Genomic DNA, 21,077 nt, shown 5'->3' with positions numbered 1-21,077 from the left:
GCTGCTCAGCTCGGGCTGGACTCGAACCGCTGTTGCTCAGAGCTCAAACTCTTGAGCGAGCTCTTAACCAACTGAGCCACTCGGCCGGCCCTAAAGATGAATAGTTTAAAAGAGGAAACCACAGCAAATGAGAAAAGTCTATAAAATTCTGGAAGACAGATGGAGTAGTGATACAGTAAACTGTATTTCTCAATATGGCTGCAATGATAATTCTTATCCCATAAGCTTTCCTGCAATGAGACCTTAGCACGCCCCATCAAAAATTGGAATCTATGCGTCCTCCCATGAATCTGGGTTTCTCTTGTGATACCAGAAGAACATAGCAGAAGCAAGGCTGTGTAAATCTAAGATTCAAGTACGCTGAGACCACCAATGTTGTGAGCACGCCGAGGCTAGCCTCACTGGCAGAGAAAGGCCACATGGATCAGCACCAAGGCACCAGATATGTAAGTGAACCCTTCTAAGATCAGTCCAGCTATTCCCTGAATGGAACTAAGAAAATTATCCCAGCCTAGGTTCTGTGGGGCAAAAGAACCAACCGCCCAGCCCGAATCTTCTGAGTTGAGGGAATAAATAGACTCCTGGCAAAGGTCTGACTCATAGAGGGCTCACTGAGCTTACAGACCCACCGAATAGTCTCTCTCCACTCCCTGAGTTTATAATTGGAATTTATATTAAACCCTACAAGTTAGAACAACCCCACAGTGGGTCCCTGACCTGTGTGGTAAAAGCTGTCAGAGTGGAGAGAGTCAAACGGAAACCTCTGAAATTGCCCCATTCCTCAGAACAAGGCAGTTAGTAAAAGACAATATTGTTTCCAGAGGGGCAAAGAATAGCAGACTAGTGGCACCAGTAAAGACTTAAATTATGCATGGGTGATGGTCCCTATTATATATCATATATCATCTGCAGAAAGCAGATGGATCCTAAAAATGACTGTAGACTGCCACAGACTTAACCGAATTCTAGCCCTGGTCCCAGCTACAGTTCCAGACACAGTATTGTCACTGGAACTGATTAGTTAAGCTTCAGGTTTTGATTTGGTGAATGTATTATTTTTCATTCCAATTACAAAAGAAGATCAGAAACAGTCTGCATTCATGTGGGATAATACTAACTTACAATTTTGCCTTAGGGCTATTTTAACTCTCTTATTCTCTGTCATGATATAATCTGAAGACATCTAGACCTCCTGACCCATTACATAGATGGTATCTTGCTGACTGGACAGGATGAATAAGAGAATGAGCAAGACGTGGCTGGTACCCTGATGTCCTTGATAACACATTCAGAAAGTGGGAGATAAACTCTATGAGGACTCAAAGGCCTGTCATATTAATGTTTTTAGGGGTGCAGTTGTCGGGGATATTTCAGGACATCTCTTCCAAAGTAAAAGACAAACTGTTGGGACTTCAGCTTTAGGTCAAGATGGAATAGAGGGATTGAATTTACCTTTCACCTAAAACTAAAAAATCAAAACAAATATATGAAACATTTTTCAAGAGATAAGAAAGACCTCAGGAAACAAATGACAGTGACCCCAGAGAGAGGGAAAACAAATGAGGTGATTCACATGATTATTACATCCTACTGCCTGGTGGTATCCTGAGTTGAGGAGAAGGAGCTGGCAGTCTGGGGAGAAGAAGACGGCTAGAGTTTGCAGAGCAGGAGAGACAGCGAGTGTTGCAAAGAGAATGTGTATGTTCTGGAAACCTACAGAGCGTCTTTCCCTGGGTCTTCAGTACTGATCATCTCATGCATGTGAAGAAATATCTGAAGTCGGAAAGGTTTAGAGTAGTGGTTCTCAACCAAGATTCATTTTGCACTCTGGGAGACAGAGCAATGTCTGTCACATTTTGGGTTGGCACAATTTAGGGGGAACGGGTGCTACTATCTTCAAGTGACTAAAAAAGCTAGAGGTGATGCTAAACATCCTACAATGTGCAAAACAAGGCCCCAGAATAAAGGATTATATGGGCCAAAATGTCAATAGTGCTGAGGTTTAAACACCCTGGATTAGAGGGACCAATACCCCAAACTCACAGAGAAACAGGAAGAGTTCCTATTCCTATCAGGCAAAGCGGAAAATCTCATAATTCACAGTGCATTTAGTAGAGTACTCAGAATTGGGCAAAACTAACCTTAGACTAAGTACTACATAACATAGCTTAAAAAAAAATTAAAAAGGGCCCGAAAAGATCAAATGATTTCCAAATTACTTAACCGTATCCCATAATAAAGCTGAAGAATATTTATAGGAAATACAAAAAATATCCACCATATAAAAAGGTAAAATTCACAATCTCTGGTATTGAAAGAAAACTAACCAAGCATACAAAGCAGCAGGAAAAAATGACCCATAATGAGGAGAAAAAAACAGTCAAAACTGACTCAGTAGTTATAAAGCTAACAGAACTAGTAGAAAAAGACATTTACAAATATATTAAAACTATTGGGTTGTCGAAAAAGTAAAAACACATTTTTGCAACGAAAAACATAGAAAAAATACATTATGACTTTTCCGACAACCCAATATTTCCATATATGTTCAGAAAGATACAGAAAATAGTAAGGATATAATATGAAAAAAAAATTTTTTAATTCCAGGGATGTAAACAATAATATTTGAGATGTAAAATACACTAGATGGGATTAATAGCACATCAGACATTGCAGAAGAGATTAATAAACCTGAAGACACAAGAAAAGAAAAAATAAGCACAAAGGAAAAAGATGGAAAAAATTTGAACAGAGCACCAGTGAACTATGGGACAACTATAAACAGCCTAACAAAAAGTCACTGTGGGGAAGAGAAAGAGAGAAAAAAAACAACCTTTTGAAGAATTGTGGAAAATCTTCTATATCTGATGAAACCTTTATAAACTCACACTTCCAATAACTCAACAAACCTTTAAAACAAGAAATATGAAGAAAAAAATTTCAAAGCACATCAAAATTGCTTTTAAAATGATAAGGAGAAATTGTAAAAGCAACTAAAGAAGACAAATTACATAGTAAGAACAAAGATTAGAATTAGAGCAGACTTCTAGTCAAAACAATGCATTCCAGACTACTCTGTAGTAACATCTTTAAAGTTACAAAAGAAAAAAACTATAAACTTAGAATTCTACTCCCAGTCAAAATGCCTTTCAAAAAACAAAGGCAATATGTATGATATGGGGGGGGAGTGGGGTGACAGATTGGGGGAGAGGGGTTGTCACTTTGAGGGGTAAAAAGTATAACTATTGCACTGTGCTATACAGCTGAAACTAATTTTAAAAAATGTTTCACAATAAAAAAATAAAAAAGGGCCGGCCGAGTGGTGCGTTGGTTGAGAGCTGGCTTGGGACGCCAGGGTGCCCCGGTTCGGATCCCACATATGAGGGCCAGTGACACTGCCCTCTGCAGCTAAGATGCTGAACAACAGCTCAACCTGGAGCTGGGCTGCCAGTGGGTCACCGGTGATGGTGTAGGCTGCAGCCCCTGTGGCAGTGGGTTGCCATGGGCTACCGTGTGTAGCCAGCAGCCAGCGTGAGCGGCCAGCAGCCGCAGTGAGCGGCCGTCCAGAAGCCGGCGACTGATCTGCCTCACCCGGGAAGAGCGCAATGATGGTGCCAACTTGGGCCAGTGAAGCAACATCCTCCACAACTAGACTGAAGAACAAAACGACAGCAACTTGTCTGTTCCCCTTCCCCCAATTCCCCAGCACTGTTCCCATCCCCTAATTCCCCAATAAAAAAAAAATTTTTTTAAATCTTAAAAAAAATTTTAAAAATTTTAAAAATTAAAAAGAAAAAACAAAGGCAAAATATTTTTCACATATACAAAGGCTGAATGAATTAATCACCAGCAGACCTGCTCTACAAAAAAAATGTTACAAGTATTTCATAAAGGAGGAAAACAATACCAGATGGAAATCTGGATCTACACAAAGGAATGAAAAGAACTGAAGATGATAATTATATGGGTAAACATAAATCTTTCTTCTAAATATTTAGAAGATAATTGTCTAAAGCAACAACAACGAAGACAATGTATTGGGGTGTTTATAATACACGTACAAGTAAAATACATCACAACAATAACAAAGGCCAAGAGGTAAAAGGAAGTCTACTGTTGTAAGGTTCTTATGCTATATGTGAAGTAGTATAGTATCACTTGAAGGTAGACTGTGGTAAGTTTCAGATGTATACTATAAACCTTAATAAACCCCACAGTTTGTAGCTTCTTTGGATTTTCTACATATACAGTATCACTTGTGAATTACAGTATTATTTCTTCCTTCCCAGTTAACGTACTCTTTTTTTCTTTGTCTTGTCTTATTGCATGACGTAGGACTTTCAAAACAATGGCCAGAGTAGGTGTGACCACACCCTACAAATACAGCTGCTGGGACCCAACCCTCTGAGTTAAGAGTCATCATAACCTGGCCAGACACCCACAAAAGGCCTAATCTATGGAAATGTGCTTGTTATTTTTAACCTCAAGACAATTTTGTTTTAGTGGCAAACAAGTTCTGAAAACTCTTAACACACAAATGTTATGTTACAACAAACAGAATTAGACCTCTCATACTTGACCTGCCAAAGGTAGGCTAGTGTCAAGAAGCCACAGAATTTTCTCAGATTCTTGACTGAATTTATGTCCTAGAATTTCCTCTGTTCTCAAGTCAGAGGATACCTTAGGTACATCATTGATGATGCTGTGAATAGATGACAAAGAATTAGGAATTCACTTTTCAATTTTAAAGTCTAAATGAGAATTTAATTCACAAGTTTTACAGTACATATGTGGTTCTTTGGTTCTCTGTATGAAGAGAGAGAGGCGGACAAAGCTTATCAACTTTAGGTTTGAAAAGCCCTTCTTCAAATGTCTAAAAGTCTGCTCTGGTGTTTGCCTTCAATCTCCTTATTCCAGAGGAACAATTTGGCCATATGAACATGATGTTCTCCAACAGCATCTATCAATGGAAACTGAATGGACCTGAACAGAAGCATTAGCACTGTTCCTATCCGGGGTTGGCAAACTTTTTCTATAAGAGGCCAGATAGTATATATTCTAGGTTTTTCGGGCCATATGGTTTTTGTCATACTACTTAACTTTGCCTTTGTAGCATGAAAATAACCAACAAAAAAATAGGTAAATGAATGGGTGTGGCTGCATTCCAATAAAACTTGATACAATAGCTGGCAGACTAATTTGGCCTCCAGGCCATACTATGCCAACTCCTAGTGCAATATGGTCTGAAGTACCTACCAAGGAAGTCAAGTCGTGCATGAACTTCTCTTTGGAGGATACCTTATGCGTTTTGCGTTTTGGTGGAAGCTGAAAACACCAGATTTTCATTTTTCCAACTTTCCATAAAACTAGGGCTTGGGCAAATGATCCAAGTGCTACCAATTGGACACAACCATCCCAGACTTTGAATCTTGTGATTCCCAGAAGCAAGAATTGCACAGACTCCAACGCTGGCAGCTAGTGATAGCATTAGGGTCTGTCAGCACATGCAGTGTACAGTAGAGGCAGTCAGGAAAGCCAGTTGTGGTGTCCACTAGGTTCAGTGCTAGCAGCAGCAGTATCTGTACCGAATCTGAGACCATGGCTGCCTAGCCCCCGTTGACTTCTCTAGCAATCCCATCAATTCTGTAGTTAACCAGTATCCTTTTAATAAATTCCTTTTTAAAAAAAATTGGCCAGAATTAGGTTCTGTTGCAAAGAAGTAACCACCCTGAGAGACCCTTAGGCGAGGCACCATCAGCATCACTTGAGAACTTGTTAAAAATGCAAATTCTCAGGCCCCATCCCAGACCTAGTGAATCAGAACCTCTGGGAATCTGTGGTTTACTAAGCCCTAAAGGTGGGTCTGATGCTCACTTAAGGCTGAGAGGCACTGGTGTACAGGTAGGATCTATGCCACTCTGGGCTGCCTGGCTGTTAACCTATTAACCAGGAAGGGAAACAAGCACTGAGACGTCTGTCTAGTCAGTCTTGGTCCCTTCAGTGTACCTGGTTTGAAGATCACAAGACGCTACGCAAGCATTCATAAAAGGACAGAAAAGAACCTTCCAGAACAAAGGATGGTTGTAGTAGTAGGCTGATTCTCTCATATGATGTGGGTGGTTATGGTATTTTGTTTACAAGGGACAGCCAAGCAGTTGTTGGCTGTGTAATGCTGGGTTTAGAAAGGGTTTCTTGTGGTACCTGTAGCACTTATCTCGGAAGCAGGTTTGAGGTACTGCATTATCTATTAGGCTCTTGGTGTGTCCAAGACCAATAAAAGCTGTTACAGCAAGTCAAAACAAACAAACAAACAAAACCCTGACAGGCACACTGTAAGTCTTAAAGCTATTTCCTGGTAGTGAAAAATTTAAATGCTAGATTCAAGGAAGTGTTAATTATTTACAATGTGCATTTGAAAGCTCCTTTATTTGAGCCTGAAAGAGGGAAGTTATGAGGAAGGTGGAAAAACTAGGAGTCATGAAATCTCTCAGGATGGATCCTGAGGTTAGTACAGAATCAATCCCATATATACTATATACTCTGCGCCTATAGTCCTCTAATGAAAACTTATTCTGAACAATCTTCTCCAAAGCATTGTTAGGCTAAAGGCAGCCTAACAATGTGGTCTAAAACCTGGACTCTGGAGAAAGCCCTGGGTTCAAATTCTGCCTCTATCATTTACTAAACATATAACCTTGAATAATTTGCTTAACGTTTATTATCTGTACAATAGGAATGATAAACTACTCTGTTTTGAACATAAAATAATGCTTATTAAGTGTTTAGTATAGACTATCACATGGTAAACAGTTAACAAATGTTAGTATTATATGTTTATATTATAAAATTACAAAATGAGGATTAAATTACATTCAGCAAGCTATTTTAAAGATTTTCTACAGTATCGCCAAGTTAAGAAGACCATACATTACACACAGAATTCCATTCCTTTGGTTTTCTCATCCATAGAGGTGTAAATATATTCTGCAAAATTTACACACCTGAAGCCCAGACCCTGGTTTCTAAATACCATTGCCTACTAAAAGGAACCAGGGTTTCTTGGATAAATGGCTGATTTCAGTACTATGGCAAAGTAACATCTTTCTGTGCCAGAAAGTAAGGTATTACTTGAAGACTAATGGGGTCATGTCAAAAGGACATAGGCGCTAACTTTGAAAGGGCTCTCACTGGCTAAATTTGGCTAAAATCTAACAATCAAAAAGAATGACATTAAAAATAGAAAAAAAATCCTTGAATCATAGTGATTTTTTTTTTAAAGGAGGAGGGGGAAGGTGGGGAAAGTCCTTCTATACAGAATACCAGCTAATAAATGTAGAATGAATATACAATTAGAAAATTATCACTTTGTAACAGCAAAGTAATAGTTAATTTGGGCAAGAATCATCAATGAATGCTAAATTAGCCACTAGGTGAAACACTGCTGGAAAACAAGATAGCCACACATTCTCAAAGTATCACCTTAAGATAATTTACAACTTACAGCACTGTACCTTTACAACAAAAAAATAAAAGTGATCAAATTTAGCACCTCAATAATGGAAAGAACTGATACTATGTGTCTTTTGATGGGACAATATAGGAAGTATAAAACATCATCTTTGTAGTTTCTCAAGAAAATCATTTAACCTGACGCTAATCATGAGAAACCAGATGAATCCGAAACAGGATACATTCTAGAAGACAGTTGCCCAGACTCTTCAAAAAGCCATGTTCATGAAAGAAAGAAAAAGGCAGGAAGACTGTTCTTTTTTAATTAAAAGAGACTTTAATCTAAATTAAAAGAGATATGACAACCAAATGTAATGTACTGTGTCTAGATCTTGGATTGAAAAGTGAAATAACTATAAGAGACATCTTGGAGATGATGGTAAAGACATCAGGTCTATAACTTATTTTCAAATGATTTAGCAAAATAAAGTACATGCAAAGAGAAGGCGATAAGGTAAATATGGCAAAATTCTTCCAATGTTTCTATAGTTTTAAATATTTAAAAATAAAAAGATGGAGGGTGGGAACACATGACTATTTCCAGCTTTCTCCATGTGGTGACAGATATTTCTAGCTTTACTTAAATTTCAAGTCTCCATTTAATGACCTGCATCTTGTTTTTATTATCTTTTCCCAAGCATCCCCAATCATCACAGCATGCTGACCTTTGCCCATTAACCACTGCCCCCAACAATGTTCTCTGGAAAAGCCTACCTCGTTCCATCACTATATTAGAGTCTTATCTTGCTATATATTTGAGATACATTTGTCAGAGTAAACTTGAACATTTTACTTGTCGATTCAAATACACTGCCTAATTAAATTACTTGAACATTAAATTTTATTAATAAAAATGTTAACGTTAAATTATACTTTGAAATTTTAATTTTTATAAAAGTTCCAAATGATATGCTTAAACATTAGAACTCCAATAATGCAAATGATAATGCATCAAAAGATTAAGCATCCAATTACTTATAAGTTCAAAGTATAGCCTCAAGTTTACTTTCCTGATCCAACTACATATTATGAAGTCACCCAAGATTTGCTAATTCCGAATTCCACATTCACTTCTCAATCCTTAGCTCTCTTCACACTTTCTATAGCATCTGACTGCTTACACAACTCTTTCATCCCATCCCTTCTGCAGTATAGTTCTCTCTGGGTTTTCGTCCTAATGAGAAACATTTTGCAATGGTTACAAGGACAGAATGTGAAATTAGAATGCCTTGGTCTGATTCCTGGCTCTACTGTTTCCTGCTGTGTGACCTTAGACAAATTAATCTCACTGTGATTCTATTTCCCTATACAGACATAACTCATTTTATTGTGCTTCTATGTATTGTACTTCACAGATGTTGCTTTTTTTTCCTTTTTAAACAAATTGAAGGGAAGATCCTCCACCAGCAAAAAGTTACGATTTGTTTTACTGTAACACTGCTGTATTACGGTGGTCTGGAATGGAACCTACAAGATCTATGAGGCATGCCTGTAGAATACCTTCTTTCAGAGATTTTGGAAGGATTAAATGTGTATAAAGGTTTTATAACAGTGCTAGGTATTCAATAAGCACCATAAGTCTTAGACATTCTTACTATTACTGCCTTTCTGCTCCAGCTGCTCCCAAGTCTCTTTCACAGGCTTTGCCTTCTTATTCCCTTAAAATGTTTATGAAGTTTACGTTCCCAGAGCTGTGACATCTTCACTGGAGACTCTCTACCGTCGGTAATGTCCTCCACATCCACAGCTTCAGCTACCATATTGACCCTTCTTCACTTAACCCTTACATATTCTAACCTATACTCAAATCAGAATTCCTTTTTGCTAAAAAAAAAACTTGAATGACACCTGCCTACCCTCTTCCTCTCCCGCAACAGCCCTCCTACAAACTCCTGAGCACCTTTTACAACTATCATAGTACCTAACTAGGCTGCATGTTACTTGTGTATTTGCCTATCTCCTTCCCTAATGAAACAATTTTAATCTTTTACCCTTGACACTTAAAAACAGTGCTTATTAAGATTTACCACACAAATACTGATTAGGCAGCAACCTTCCTCAGAAAGAGCATGTATTCAACTCTGCCTCAGAGAGTCATTTAAGGAGTTCATAAATAATCCACACTCCACGCGGCACTTGTGACACTCAAGCTCTTTTCTAAAAAAATCCGTGATGACGCCTTCTCAGTTCAGTGAATGCTTCTAAGAAGCCCAACAGAACAGGTTACCATCCTCTGAAAACAAAAGTATAAACTGTAAAACAAAATGGTGTTCGGAAATCACACACGAAGCACACCTGTTCTCACTCTACATAAAACTTCAGAATTATAAACTTTCATTAAATTGACATAGCACCTTAAAGTACATCAGACAGTACAGGCAAAATTAATCAAGAGGCGTTTATTTAGGAAAATATTAGGCATCTATACAGATGTCAGTACAGAAAGCAAAAGTTCAAAGCTTAAAACACAACCTAAAGTTGTGTTTTATTCTTATAAAGCTATATTATATTCTGATGAAGAGAAAGCAGTGGATGCTACTGGGCTGAAGAAGTCCCCGATGAAGCCTGTAACCTTGAGCAAGACGTTTTTCCCTCTTGGGCATTCGGTGCCTTTATCTGCATGTAACTCATTTCGCTAGCTCTTCAGCCCACTCCTGAAGTATTTCTGGGAGCGCTAGATAGTGTTCATAAGGACAACCTGGGCGGTGCTGCTGCTTCCACCACGCACTAAATGTGCTGTCCAGCACGCCCCCTCTCCTGCTGCACAGCAGAGCCTGAAGCCAGCCACTGCCAAGGTTTCAGTTTATGACAAAGTAGTGAAGAATGTCCAGTAGTGACAAACAGATGGTTGCCAGAGGGGAGGGGGCTAGGAGCTGGGTGAAAAAAGGTGATGGGATTAAGAAGTACAAATTGGTAGTTACAGAACAGGTTCAGGGATGTCAAGTACAGCATAGGGAATCGAGTCAATAATGTTGCAACAACTATGTATAGTGGCAGGTGGGTACTAGACTAACTGGGGGGATCACTGCATAAATCATGTCAATGTCTAACCACTATGCTGTACATCTGAAACTAATATAATTACCAAATGGCAACTGTAACTGAAAAAAGAATAAATAACTTAGGAAAAAAAGAGTGTCTAATAGTGGAGAAACGTCAAATGAGCTGCTTATGCCTCCATAACCTCATGTTTAATGAAGTGTCTCGTTCAGTTTTACTTACAGCCGGACCTCAGCGTACACAGACTGATCCAAGGTAAACCCAAACGATGACACACAACACACCATCCCTTCCCAAGAGCAGGAGGACAATGTCACCCAGCAGAGCTCATCGTCCTGGCTGCTCATCTCCTGTGCAGAATTCTCACTCGAGGAAGCTCCTCGTCCTCAGCAACAACACCTCTGGTGTCTAAACTCCTGGATGGCCAATTTTTTTCTCCAGTTGGGAATCTCCAATACGTGTAAAATAAGGTGCCTAGAGATGCTGTCCAATAAGGGCCCATCCAGGTCTAACATTCCTTTTCCATCCAGCAGAGTTTACAAATAAAGGCCAAAGGGCCCCAAAAGCATAACTAAGTTCTTTTCCTTTCCCAGGAAGCCTCTGAATGAGCATCTGCTGCAGGAGAGAACAAGAGAGTCTTTGTGCTGCCACCCTGAGATGTGCATGGGGACTCACTCAAAAGTGTCTCTTGAGTACAGTGGTGCTCTTTTGACAATTCTTCAAAATTCTACAAGTGTACATTTAAAGACCATTATTCTAAATTCTGAAACAGATTAATAAATTACAAGGACACTAAATTTTACATTCTTTCCAGGTCTAGCTCCCTCTTTAACTTTGGGTAACAAAAATAAGCTTTTTTTTTTTAATCTATAAAACCTTTTTTCTGATTGTAAAGAAGCAATTATATTAGTACCTAGCTGAGCATAAAATTTTTGCCCAGCGTAAGTTTTAAGACATCTGGTTAAAAACATGAGAAGTCAAAACTGGCATTTATCTATATTTCTCTGTGAAGTTTCTGGCAAATGTGTTTGAAAGCCATATAAAAAAAAGAAGTTTCTGTTTCAAGGTATGACCAGGTTTCCTCTGTTGTCTTGGAAGAATTGCCAGGTAAAACACACGGTTTATGGTAACTGTCCTTTATTCCTATTTTAATAAGAGAATATTAATAGCAAGATTTGCCTTTGTGCCAAACTTCCATAGTCTTTATCCCAGCACTTCAAATATTAGATCAATAGAAATCACTGCGAGAACAGTAAAGGAACAGTATTTTGCACGTTCCTTTTCTTTTTAAAGTCATTTACTCTACAAATATTTGGATACCTACTATGTACCAAGTATTGCATAATGGTAACTAGGAGATAAGGACAGAGTCACTATCCTCAAGGGGCTTCCAGTACAGCCAGAGACAAACAGGCAAGCAATCGTAACAGTATAGTCTTCACTATGGTGGAGGAAGACGCAAACATCCTGGGAACAGAGAGAAGTGGTAAAGTGGGGAAGGAAGGATGGACAGTTTTGTAGATGAGCGCTGGGAATGAGATTTCAGGGAGGAATCTGCATTTGCCAAGCCAGAGAATGACGTTCCAGTTAGAGGAAACAGCAAGCTAATGTGTGTGGCCACCACTTACTGAGAGCTCATTATGACAGGCACTTTGCTAAATACTTCACCTATTACCTCGTTCAGTTCACACAACAATCCCCAAAAGATGTTCAGTCTCACAGAAGTTAGGTAGCTTGCCCAGGGTCACTCAAATTCTCAGTGCTGGAGCCCAGATTTAAAGTAGGCTTGTCCAACTGCAAAATTCCAGGGCTGTACATACTGGACCATTCTTTCCCATCCTTTGTAGAGTACAGAGGCAAGGATATGGCACAATGGACAAGGCTTTTCACCTCTGTCTATATATTACAGTTACTTAAGGACCTTTCTGTAATACCAAGGCTTAACACTCCATTCCAGGGAGTTCTAATTCAAGAAATGAAGGGTGGGCCTGGGCATTAAAAAAAAAAATTCCCTAGGTTGAGAAATACATGTAGCCTATGTTGAGAAGTGCTGTGTTAGGGTATTTATAAGTAGGGAAAATGCATGTGTTTGGGGGTGGAGGATGATAAAGCTAGAGTGCCAGACAGAAGATGGTGGAGGACTCCGTATCTTTCCCCTTCTAATCAGAGACAAACTCACCAACAACACACCCTGCCTTCATTTTTTTGGATCTTATTCTCTCTTTAATCCACTGTAATCAAGTTCTTTATTAATCAGGCCACTAAAATCTTTCTGATGGAAGCAATCCAAAGAATTTATCAGTTCTCACTTTTCTTGACCTCTCTCTAGTGTCTGACATTAGGAGTTTCTTTCTGAAACGCCCTCCTACAATAGCACTTTTCTGTGCTCCTGCTACCACTATAACAATTTCTCTTCCTTCTCTTGTGCAGCCTTCTTTTCTTTTCCCCACCCCTTTAATATTAAAGCACACAATAGGTCTTGTCCTTCTATTCTCACTCTGCTTTTCACCCTGGGCATTCCTACCAATCCCGACTTCACTTATAACCCATATGCTGTAGATGCTCAGACCCTTTCAGATCCATGGCCTGGTTTGATCTGAAGCTCCACATGCTTACTGAACATTTCTATTTGTGTTCCCTGTAGGGCAGCAGTTCTCAACCTTCCACAGGGGTCACCTAAGACCATCGGAAAACACATATTTTCGATGGTCTTAGGAACCGAGACACCGCTCCTCTATCTGTCTCCAGGTCCTCATGCAGATACGCCCACATACGAGTACCCGGCGACCCGTGAAAGGGTCGTTCGACTCCCAAAGGGGTCGCGACCCACAGGTTGAGAACCGCTGCTAGGGAGTCTCAAACCCTTTCCAAAATTGAATTCTCTTCCCACCCTAATTCTCCTCCTTTATGTACTCTTACACATACAATTGCCCAAATCAGAAATCTAGAAATCATCTAAACTTCTGCATTACTCTTGCACCCAGTCCAAGTCCAATCCCAACAAGCAAAAGACAGGAAGGTTTTGCAAGACTTGGCCCGACACTCTTGCAAAGACTTGAGAGGAATGTAAGGACAGGATGTATCTTGGCCTAAACGGCAGTTATCCCCTGAGTAGGATTCCACCGAGTGAGGTATACAATCCAAAAGGGAAAACAAAAAGGTAAGTCAGGATAGAAAGGACAAGCAGATGAAGATCAAGGAAAGCCCCAAGAGAGGAAGGTAAAAGTCCAGTCCAGAGGTTAAAGTATAAAAAAACCAAGGCAGTTTCATAGTCCTCTTGGTTGCCAGAAAAACACACTGTATGATTCCACTCAAATGAAGTTCAAAAGCAGGCAGAGCAAATTTATGGTGAAAGACGTCAGAACAGGGTTTCCTTTTGGAAATGGTGCTGACTGGGAGAGGCAAAGGGGGAGTTTCTCTCTCTTTCTCTCTCTCTCTCTCTCTCTCACACACACACACACACACACACACACACACACACACTCACTCATGTATGTATATATACGATTTGGATGGCAGTTAAATATATTAGTAAAAATTAAGCTGGCTATATATTTAGGGTATGTACGCTTTACTGCATGTGTATTACAGTCAATTTCAAAGTTAAAAAAGAAAAGTATGGTGGGAGGTAGTTACTCCCAATCCAATTAGTCTCTCAGTATCCCATATGCTGCTGCCTTATCTCACACCTGAACTACTGTGTTTGTTTCTATAACCAGGGCCCTATCTCCTGGTTTCCCTGTTATCCTGATATAATCAATAGTTTTACCTCTCACACAGGAGTCTCCCAGTTTGGACATGCTGTTGGTTCCCCTAAACCAGCGGTTCTCAACCTGTGGGTCGCGACCCCTTTCAGAGAGGTCGCTGAGTACTCGTATTTGGGCCTATCTGCATGTGGGCCTGGAGACGGATAGAGGAGCGGTGTCTCAGTTCCTAAGACCATCGAAGATATGTGTTTTCCGATGGTCTCAGGCGACCCCTGTGAAAGGTTGAGAACCCGCTGCCCTAACCTATAAGCCTTCCTGCCTCTAGCCTATACATTTTCAACAATGCCCACAGAGTAATATTTGTGAGACTGATCGTATTTCTGAGCTTTGAACCCTCCAATGGTTCTCATTTATTTATAGGATCGGGTCCAACTCCCTGAATCTACCTGCTAGTATGGCCAGCTCCAACAATTAGTATGCAATGCCACGTACCACCTCCCCACCCTCAGCACCCCATACACTAGCCAGTCAGTGTTCTGCAACCTTTTCTCATTATCACACCCCTCCCAAAGAGCATTTTTTTCCTGGCTGCCACCCCACCTCCAATTAAATACTAAGGAATAAGATTCTGTCAGGTAGGGGTGAGTTTTGGAGGGCCACAAACCATAATAATAGCTAAGATTTTTTTCACTGCCCCCTAAAAACCAAACTTTGTCCCTTTGGAGATGACAATGCCCCCATTGGGAATGCATGCTCTAGACTCACAAATTGGCTCCTCGGTACCCAAGTACTCCTGGCTTGTCACCATTAGTGCTTTTGCTGCTCTCTACATGCTGTGCCCTCCCTGCCGAATAGCTGTCACACAGTATTTAAGGATCAATGTAATGCTCTCCAAGAGTTTCCTTTTATCGTTTGCAGTCTCAAAGTGTCCGATCCATACACCTTTGTCACTAATAACCTTAACGTTTTACTAATGTTTTCATGTCTGGCTCATAAGTCACTGAAGAATACGAACCTTGTCCAATTTCCTTCTACAACCTTGGCTTTTAGTATTGTATCTGACATATCGTTTGTTAAAATGAATGGATAAGTTAATGTTATCATCTGGGTGAGGCAACATGTATCTCACTTTACCTGAAACAGTCCCCTTTTAACCTGTTATTCTGGCATAAATATTAATAGTACCTTTTTATTCTCAAAAATGATTAATATATCTTATATGACTAACCTATCTAGGCAATGGGAAATAATTAAATTTTGAGCAAGAGGAGAACATGATCAGCTCCGAGTATTAGGAAGATCACTCTAGCAGTAATATGATGATAAATAAAATGTCTCAAGCAAAAAATTCAGGGGCAAAACGACAAAAGAGCCTGAACTAGGGTAGTAGAACTGGAGAGAAAGCGGTAGAAAGAGATTCAGGATGTAAAATCAACGAAGTTTAGTGGCTGGTTGGATACAGAGAGGAAGATAAGCAGGGGAATCGAGTAAAAACACAAATTTCTGAACTGAGCAACTGGGGCAGTCACCAACAGAATACTGGGGAAGAATGATGATGGCTTCAACTTAGGACTGGTGACTGAAGAACCTGAAGGACACTTTAGTGGTTAGATATATGGATCTGAAGCACATAAAAGAGGGTAAGATGGACTCTATAGTCCTAGGTGTCAGCCTATAAAAATTAAGTGAAGCCAAGTTGCTGAATGTGACTATCCAAATGTATAAAATCAGCAGTTTTAATGAAGAAAAAGTATTATCTTTTTAACCTGAGAACTTTACATAATTCTAAATTTTGTTCTATTGAACATATTTATTGACCATTTAATATATGCAAAACATGGTATTAAAAATAAGCACTTAGGAAGGGAAGTAAACCATAAGAGAGGAATAAGGAGCTCACTCTTAGGTTAAAAATAAAAGTCATAGAGAAAGAATGGTGTTGAATACGGACTAAGTTGAGAAACAGCCAAATCCAAACAATTTTGACTGTTATCTTTAATTTTGGTATAATGACTCAAAAAGAATGCCTCAACAGCTTCTGTTGTTTTAAAGCACTAAGTTTCCCACAGAGTATTTAAGTCTAAAATTTTCCATTTAAAAAAAAATCTGAAAAGTGGAAAAGGAAATCAAAGAACCAACTCAGGAAAGACAATGTGCTGTGGAAGCTGGATCTACAAAGTAGGAGAAATGGCCAGAAAAGTAAACACTGTGTTAGAACACAGCTCTAAATGGCATACTTTACAATACGCTTCTGTGCTTAGTATCTGGTTCACTAGGATTATGCCTGGGTGGATAGTTCCACGTAAGGACAACAGACGGTTCAAAGTAAAGGAACCATTAATTCTGTCCCAGAAACAGAGTTCTTTACTCATTAGTTATGATACAAACATCTGATTACAAGATTATAAGACATTGGGCTGGCCAAGTGGTGCATTGATTAAGAGCTGGCTTGGGATGCCAGAGGGCCCCAGTTCGGATCCCACATATGAGGGCCAGTGACACTGCCCTTCACAGCTAAGATGCTGAACAACAGCTCAACCTGGAGCTGGGCTGCCATGAGTCGCCGGCGACGGCGTAGGCTGCAGCCCCTTTGGCAGTGGGTTGCCATGGGCTACCGTATGTAGCCAGCGTGAGCGGCCGTCCAGAAGCGGCGACTGATCTGCCTCGCCCGGGAAGAGCGCAATGATGGTGCCAGCTTGGGCCAGTGAAGCAACGTCCTCCACAACTAGACTGAAGAACAAAACGACAGCAACTTGTCTGTTCCCCTTCCCCCAATTCCCCAGCGCTGTTCCCATCCCCCAATTCCCCAATAAAAATCTTAAAAAAAAAATTGTAAGACACTGATTCTTACCTATTTGTATATTTTTTCATAATTCTTTGCACCCAGTAGGTATTCAAGGAAAAACAAGCTGAATGAACTGTAATGTATATCCCCTTATATTGTGTACACTTTGTCACGTGGCTTCCAGGATACCACCTCTCTCTTGGTTTTTCTTCCTCTGCACTATTTGTTCCCACTCATTTTCGTTTGCTGGTTTCTGCTCTTTCCCCCTTTGTAGCGATCAAGTGCCCAGGGCAATGCCTTTGGTCCTCTTCTACCCTCTAAGTAAACTTACTACCGTGGTAATTTCATCTAATCTCCAGACGCTAAATATTACCTATAAACTAATGACTATACAATTTCTATCTCCAGTCAAGCCTTCTTTCTAGAAATATAAATTTATATATGCAATTCCTCACTCAACATTTCTAACAGACATTTCAAACATGACACGTTCAAAACTGAATTTCTGATCTTCCTCTCATCCCCCAAACCTACTCCTCCAGCAGCTTTGCCCATCTATCTGATGGCAGCTCAAACTCTCTTTGATGGTAATTCCAACACTCAAGTTACTCAGGCCAAAAACCTTGAAACCACGCTCAATTCTTCTCTCCCTCAAAGCACATATTTACCCACTAGCAAATTACATTGGCTAAACATTCACAACATTTCCATGATTGACTACGTCTCACCACCTGCACTACGAGTTATCATCATCTCTTCCCTGCTTTAACTGATGTTCCTGCATCCTTCTACCCTTGCTCCCATGTAGTCTATTCTCAACCCAGCAAGCAGCCTGGGGGCTCCTTTAAAAAGTTAAGTTGGATATCACTCCTCTGCTTCAAACCTTTTGGCAATCCTTTCTTTCACTCAAAATAAAAGTCAAAGAACTTACAATGATTAGAAAGTCCTACATGTGATGCCCGATCCTGTACCACTGCCACCTCTGACTTCACCTTACTACTCTCTCTTGTTCACTCTTCTACACTCACTCAGAGCACCCTATTATTCCTCAACGCACCAGACATGCTCTCTCGTCTCAGAGCCCTTGCAGTGAATACTCTACGTAAAAAGCTTTCTTCATATATCCCACAGCTAATTCCATCACATGCATCAAGACTTGAATCAAGTCATCTCTACCAGCACACTAACCATCTTATTTAAACTGCTACCCAGCCCTTGCCCCTCATTTCCAATCCCTTTATCCTTTTTTATTAGCAATTATTACATAACTTACCTATTTATTGTATTTATCTGCCTTCTCCCCTCCCCCTTCTACTAGCAAGTAAACACCACTAGGGCAGGCCTGTTTGTTCACTGATTCATCCTGGTGCACAGAATAGTGCCTGCAACTAGTAAGCTTTCAGTGAATGTGAAATGAATACATTTATATCAGATCCTTAAGAGTCCACTAAAAGAATAAGGATTTTCTGAAAACTGAAATAAACTTTGAGAATTTCATCAAATTATTTATCACATATAAATTATCACTGGGATTCAGGCTACCACTTTTTTTTTTTATTGGGGTTTTGGGGGGATGGGAACAGCGCTGGAGAATTGGGAGAAGGGGAACAGACAAGTTGCTATCTTTTTGTTCTTCAGTCTAGTTGTGGAGGACGTTGCTTCACTGGCCCAAGTTGGCACCATCATTGCACTCTTCCCAGGCAATGCAGATCAGTCGCCGGCTTCTAGATGGCCGCTCATGGAGGCTGCTGGCTACATACGGTAGCCCATGGCAACCCAATACCACAGGGGCTGCAGCCTACGCCGTTGCCAGTGACTCACAGCAGCCCGGCTCCAGGTTGAGCTGTTGCTCAGCATCTTAGCTGCAGGGGGTGCAGTGTCACTGGCCCTCATATGTGGGATCCGAACCGGGACCCTCTGGCGTCCCAAGCCAGTTCTTAACCATCACGCCACTCGGCCGGCCCAGGTTACCACTTCTTTATTCATATTTTTGTGCCCCAAATTATACACTCATTCAAAAGCACTGCCAATGAATTAGGCACTTAACACGTTATGCTGTTAGACATCAGGGATCTAATCTGTGTACTGTGGGGGCAGTCATTTAGCATTCCCTTAAACAATGCTGCTGTTCCAGTAAAACAAGATAAAGTACTTAAAGGCACACAATGGCCAACAACTTTGAACAGTTTAGAAAATTTTGTAAGGCTCAAAAATAGGCAATTTCAAACTAGGTAATTCTGCTATTAAAGAGAAGTAGGATTTTCTCATTAAAATGTGAATTTATCACAAGTAATATTTAAAAGAAAAACTAACATTATACATTCCAAGCCTTGCATGACACTTCCTAATGATATAAAAACTATGGCAGATTCACCTGTGCACAGTGAATGCTTTCAATTAGCTCACGACTACATCAAGAATCATCATAGTTAAATTAATACACATGGGATTATAAATGCAGGTCTCAAAAAAGGACTCTGGAAAGTGGCAGTATTTGCCTTGTTTCAATGCAAAGATCAGGATTTCCAACAACAAAGTCTGACCCATCAAAGCTACAATTACGGCTTGAATAATGTCATGTCACAAAAGGTCAACCCAAAGTCACTGAGACCTACCATGCAAAACACTATAAATCTGAAAAAAAATCAAAAGTGGTGTAGGAAGAATTAACCAAAGCATCTCACTTCACTTATTGCAACTACACACAACACAATCCAACAATCCATTCACACTGTTTTTAGTTTTTTCTTTCAGGTTAAAAAACATAAACCACTTATTTCAGCAACTTTTCCAAATCAAAGAAAACCTTCCAACAAAATCTAAGCCCTCTATAGGGATATGCAAGGTTAACAGGTTTTAGTTATGTGCCTGAAAACTAGCCCTCAGGTCAAATGAAAACCATTTAAGCTAATGCTATTACTGCTAACCCAATACAGCAAGTTTTGAATTCCAGCAAAGTGCTGTAAAATTCCCCAATGACAGTCTGAAAAAGTACCTCTAGAACTTATCTTTAAATGCAACATCCTCCACCAGAATTCGGCATGTGACTGGATGCAAAGTTTCAAATTGACTTTGAAAACTTTATCTTTTTTTAAGCACTTGTACAGTATTTCAGGCACCTTTAAAGAGAAGTTCTTTCTTAACATGGCTGTTACACTTCACTTAAAATTTCTACCTCATTTTCAATCTACCTACCTACAGGTGACCTGAGACCCGACCCCACATTTTACCCTAAGAAAATAAAATTTAGTAAATGGTGTTCTTATCGAAAACACTAGGAAGTCACGGGCAAGGTCGGTGTGCGGGCAAGACGGCACTGCGGGCAGGAAAGGCGGTCGTCACCCGCCCGCGAGAAGGGCCCGGCTCGGGGGACACAGAACAGATACCCTGGCAGCAGGTGCGAGGCTCTGGCAAAGAGAGTTGCCGCAAGTTTCGGACCGATAGGGGTATACCATCCGTTGGACAGCGGGAAGCGCGCAGGGGTCAGCCAGCCTTACCTCGGGAGTCCGCTCCGGCGGCTTCTTCTTTAACGCTTGCCTAGCGCCGGGGTCCACGGGTGAGTTCATGGCCGCGGCCCCGGCCCCCGTCTCCCCAGCTTACCCTTAGCAGCACACGTGACAGCCCATTTATTCTAGGTACGGGGTCTGCACCCCCCACTCCCACCCCCGAGAAAGGGAACTCCGCACCGCCGCAGGAACTGGGCTAGATCAAACAAGCCTTCGCAACGCCCGCCCAGGGCCTCAGCCCACGCGCGACTGGCCAGAGAGAAGTCAGCGCGGGGGACGAGGGAGGGCGAGTGCGCATGCGCAGCACGCGCGAGCACGCAAAAGAGCGGCCAAGGGCGTGACTCCGCAGTGACGTAAGACTGGGGCGGTACAGTTAAGCCTCTTCCAACCCTTCGTGAGATTTAAAGACACGTCGCGATACCTCACTTAAACTCTCACGAAATCCTCCTCGGAGGTGCCCCAGCTTCCGGTGGAAGGGCCGGAAACGCGCTATTGGGGCCGAGAGAAAATATCATGTTGGGGCAGAACCGTGGGGAAGGCGTTCTAGGTGGAGTTCTGTGTGCAACAAAA

At 40.8% G+C, this 21,077-nt stretch overlaps 1 protein-coding gene across 1 annotated transcript in view; it reads right to left on the bottom strand.

Moving 5' to 3' along the window:
* Window positions 1–20,786, bottom strand: part of RAPGEF6 (Rap guanine nucleotide exchange factor 6) — a 211,190-nt gene extending 190,404 nt beyond the window's left edge. The window contains exon 1 of the mRNA XM_019642167.1: window positions 20,499–20,786. Coding sequence (XP_019497712.1) covers window positions 20,499–20,567 — 69 coding nt within the window. The 5' untranslated portion in view covers window positions 20,568–20,786. The remainder of the gene's footprint in view (window positions 1–20,498) is intronic.
* Between the last annotated feature and the right edge of the window lie 291 nt (window positions 20,787–21,077).

This window comes from Hipposideros armiger, unplaced genomic scaffold (assembly GCF_001890085.2).
Source record: "Hipposideros armiger isolate ML-2016 unplaced genomic scaffold, ASM189008v1 scaffold_66, whole genome shotgun sequence".
NCBI classification, from domain to species: domain Eukaryota; kingdom Metazoa; phylum Chordata; class Mammalia; order Chiroptera; family Hipposideridae; genus Hipposideros; species Hipposideros armiger.
This window is presented reverse-complemented; position numbering and strand designations above follow the sequence as displayed.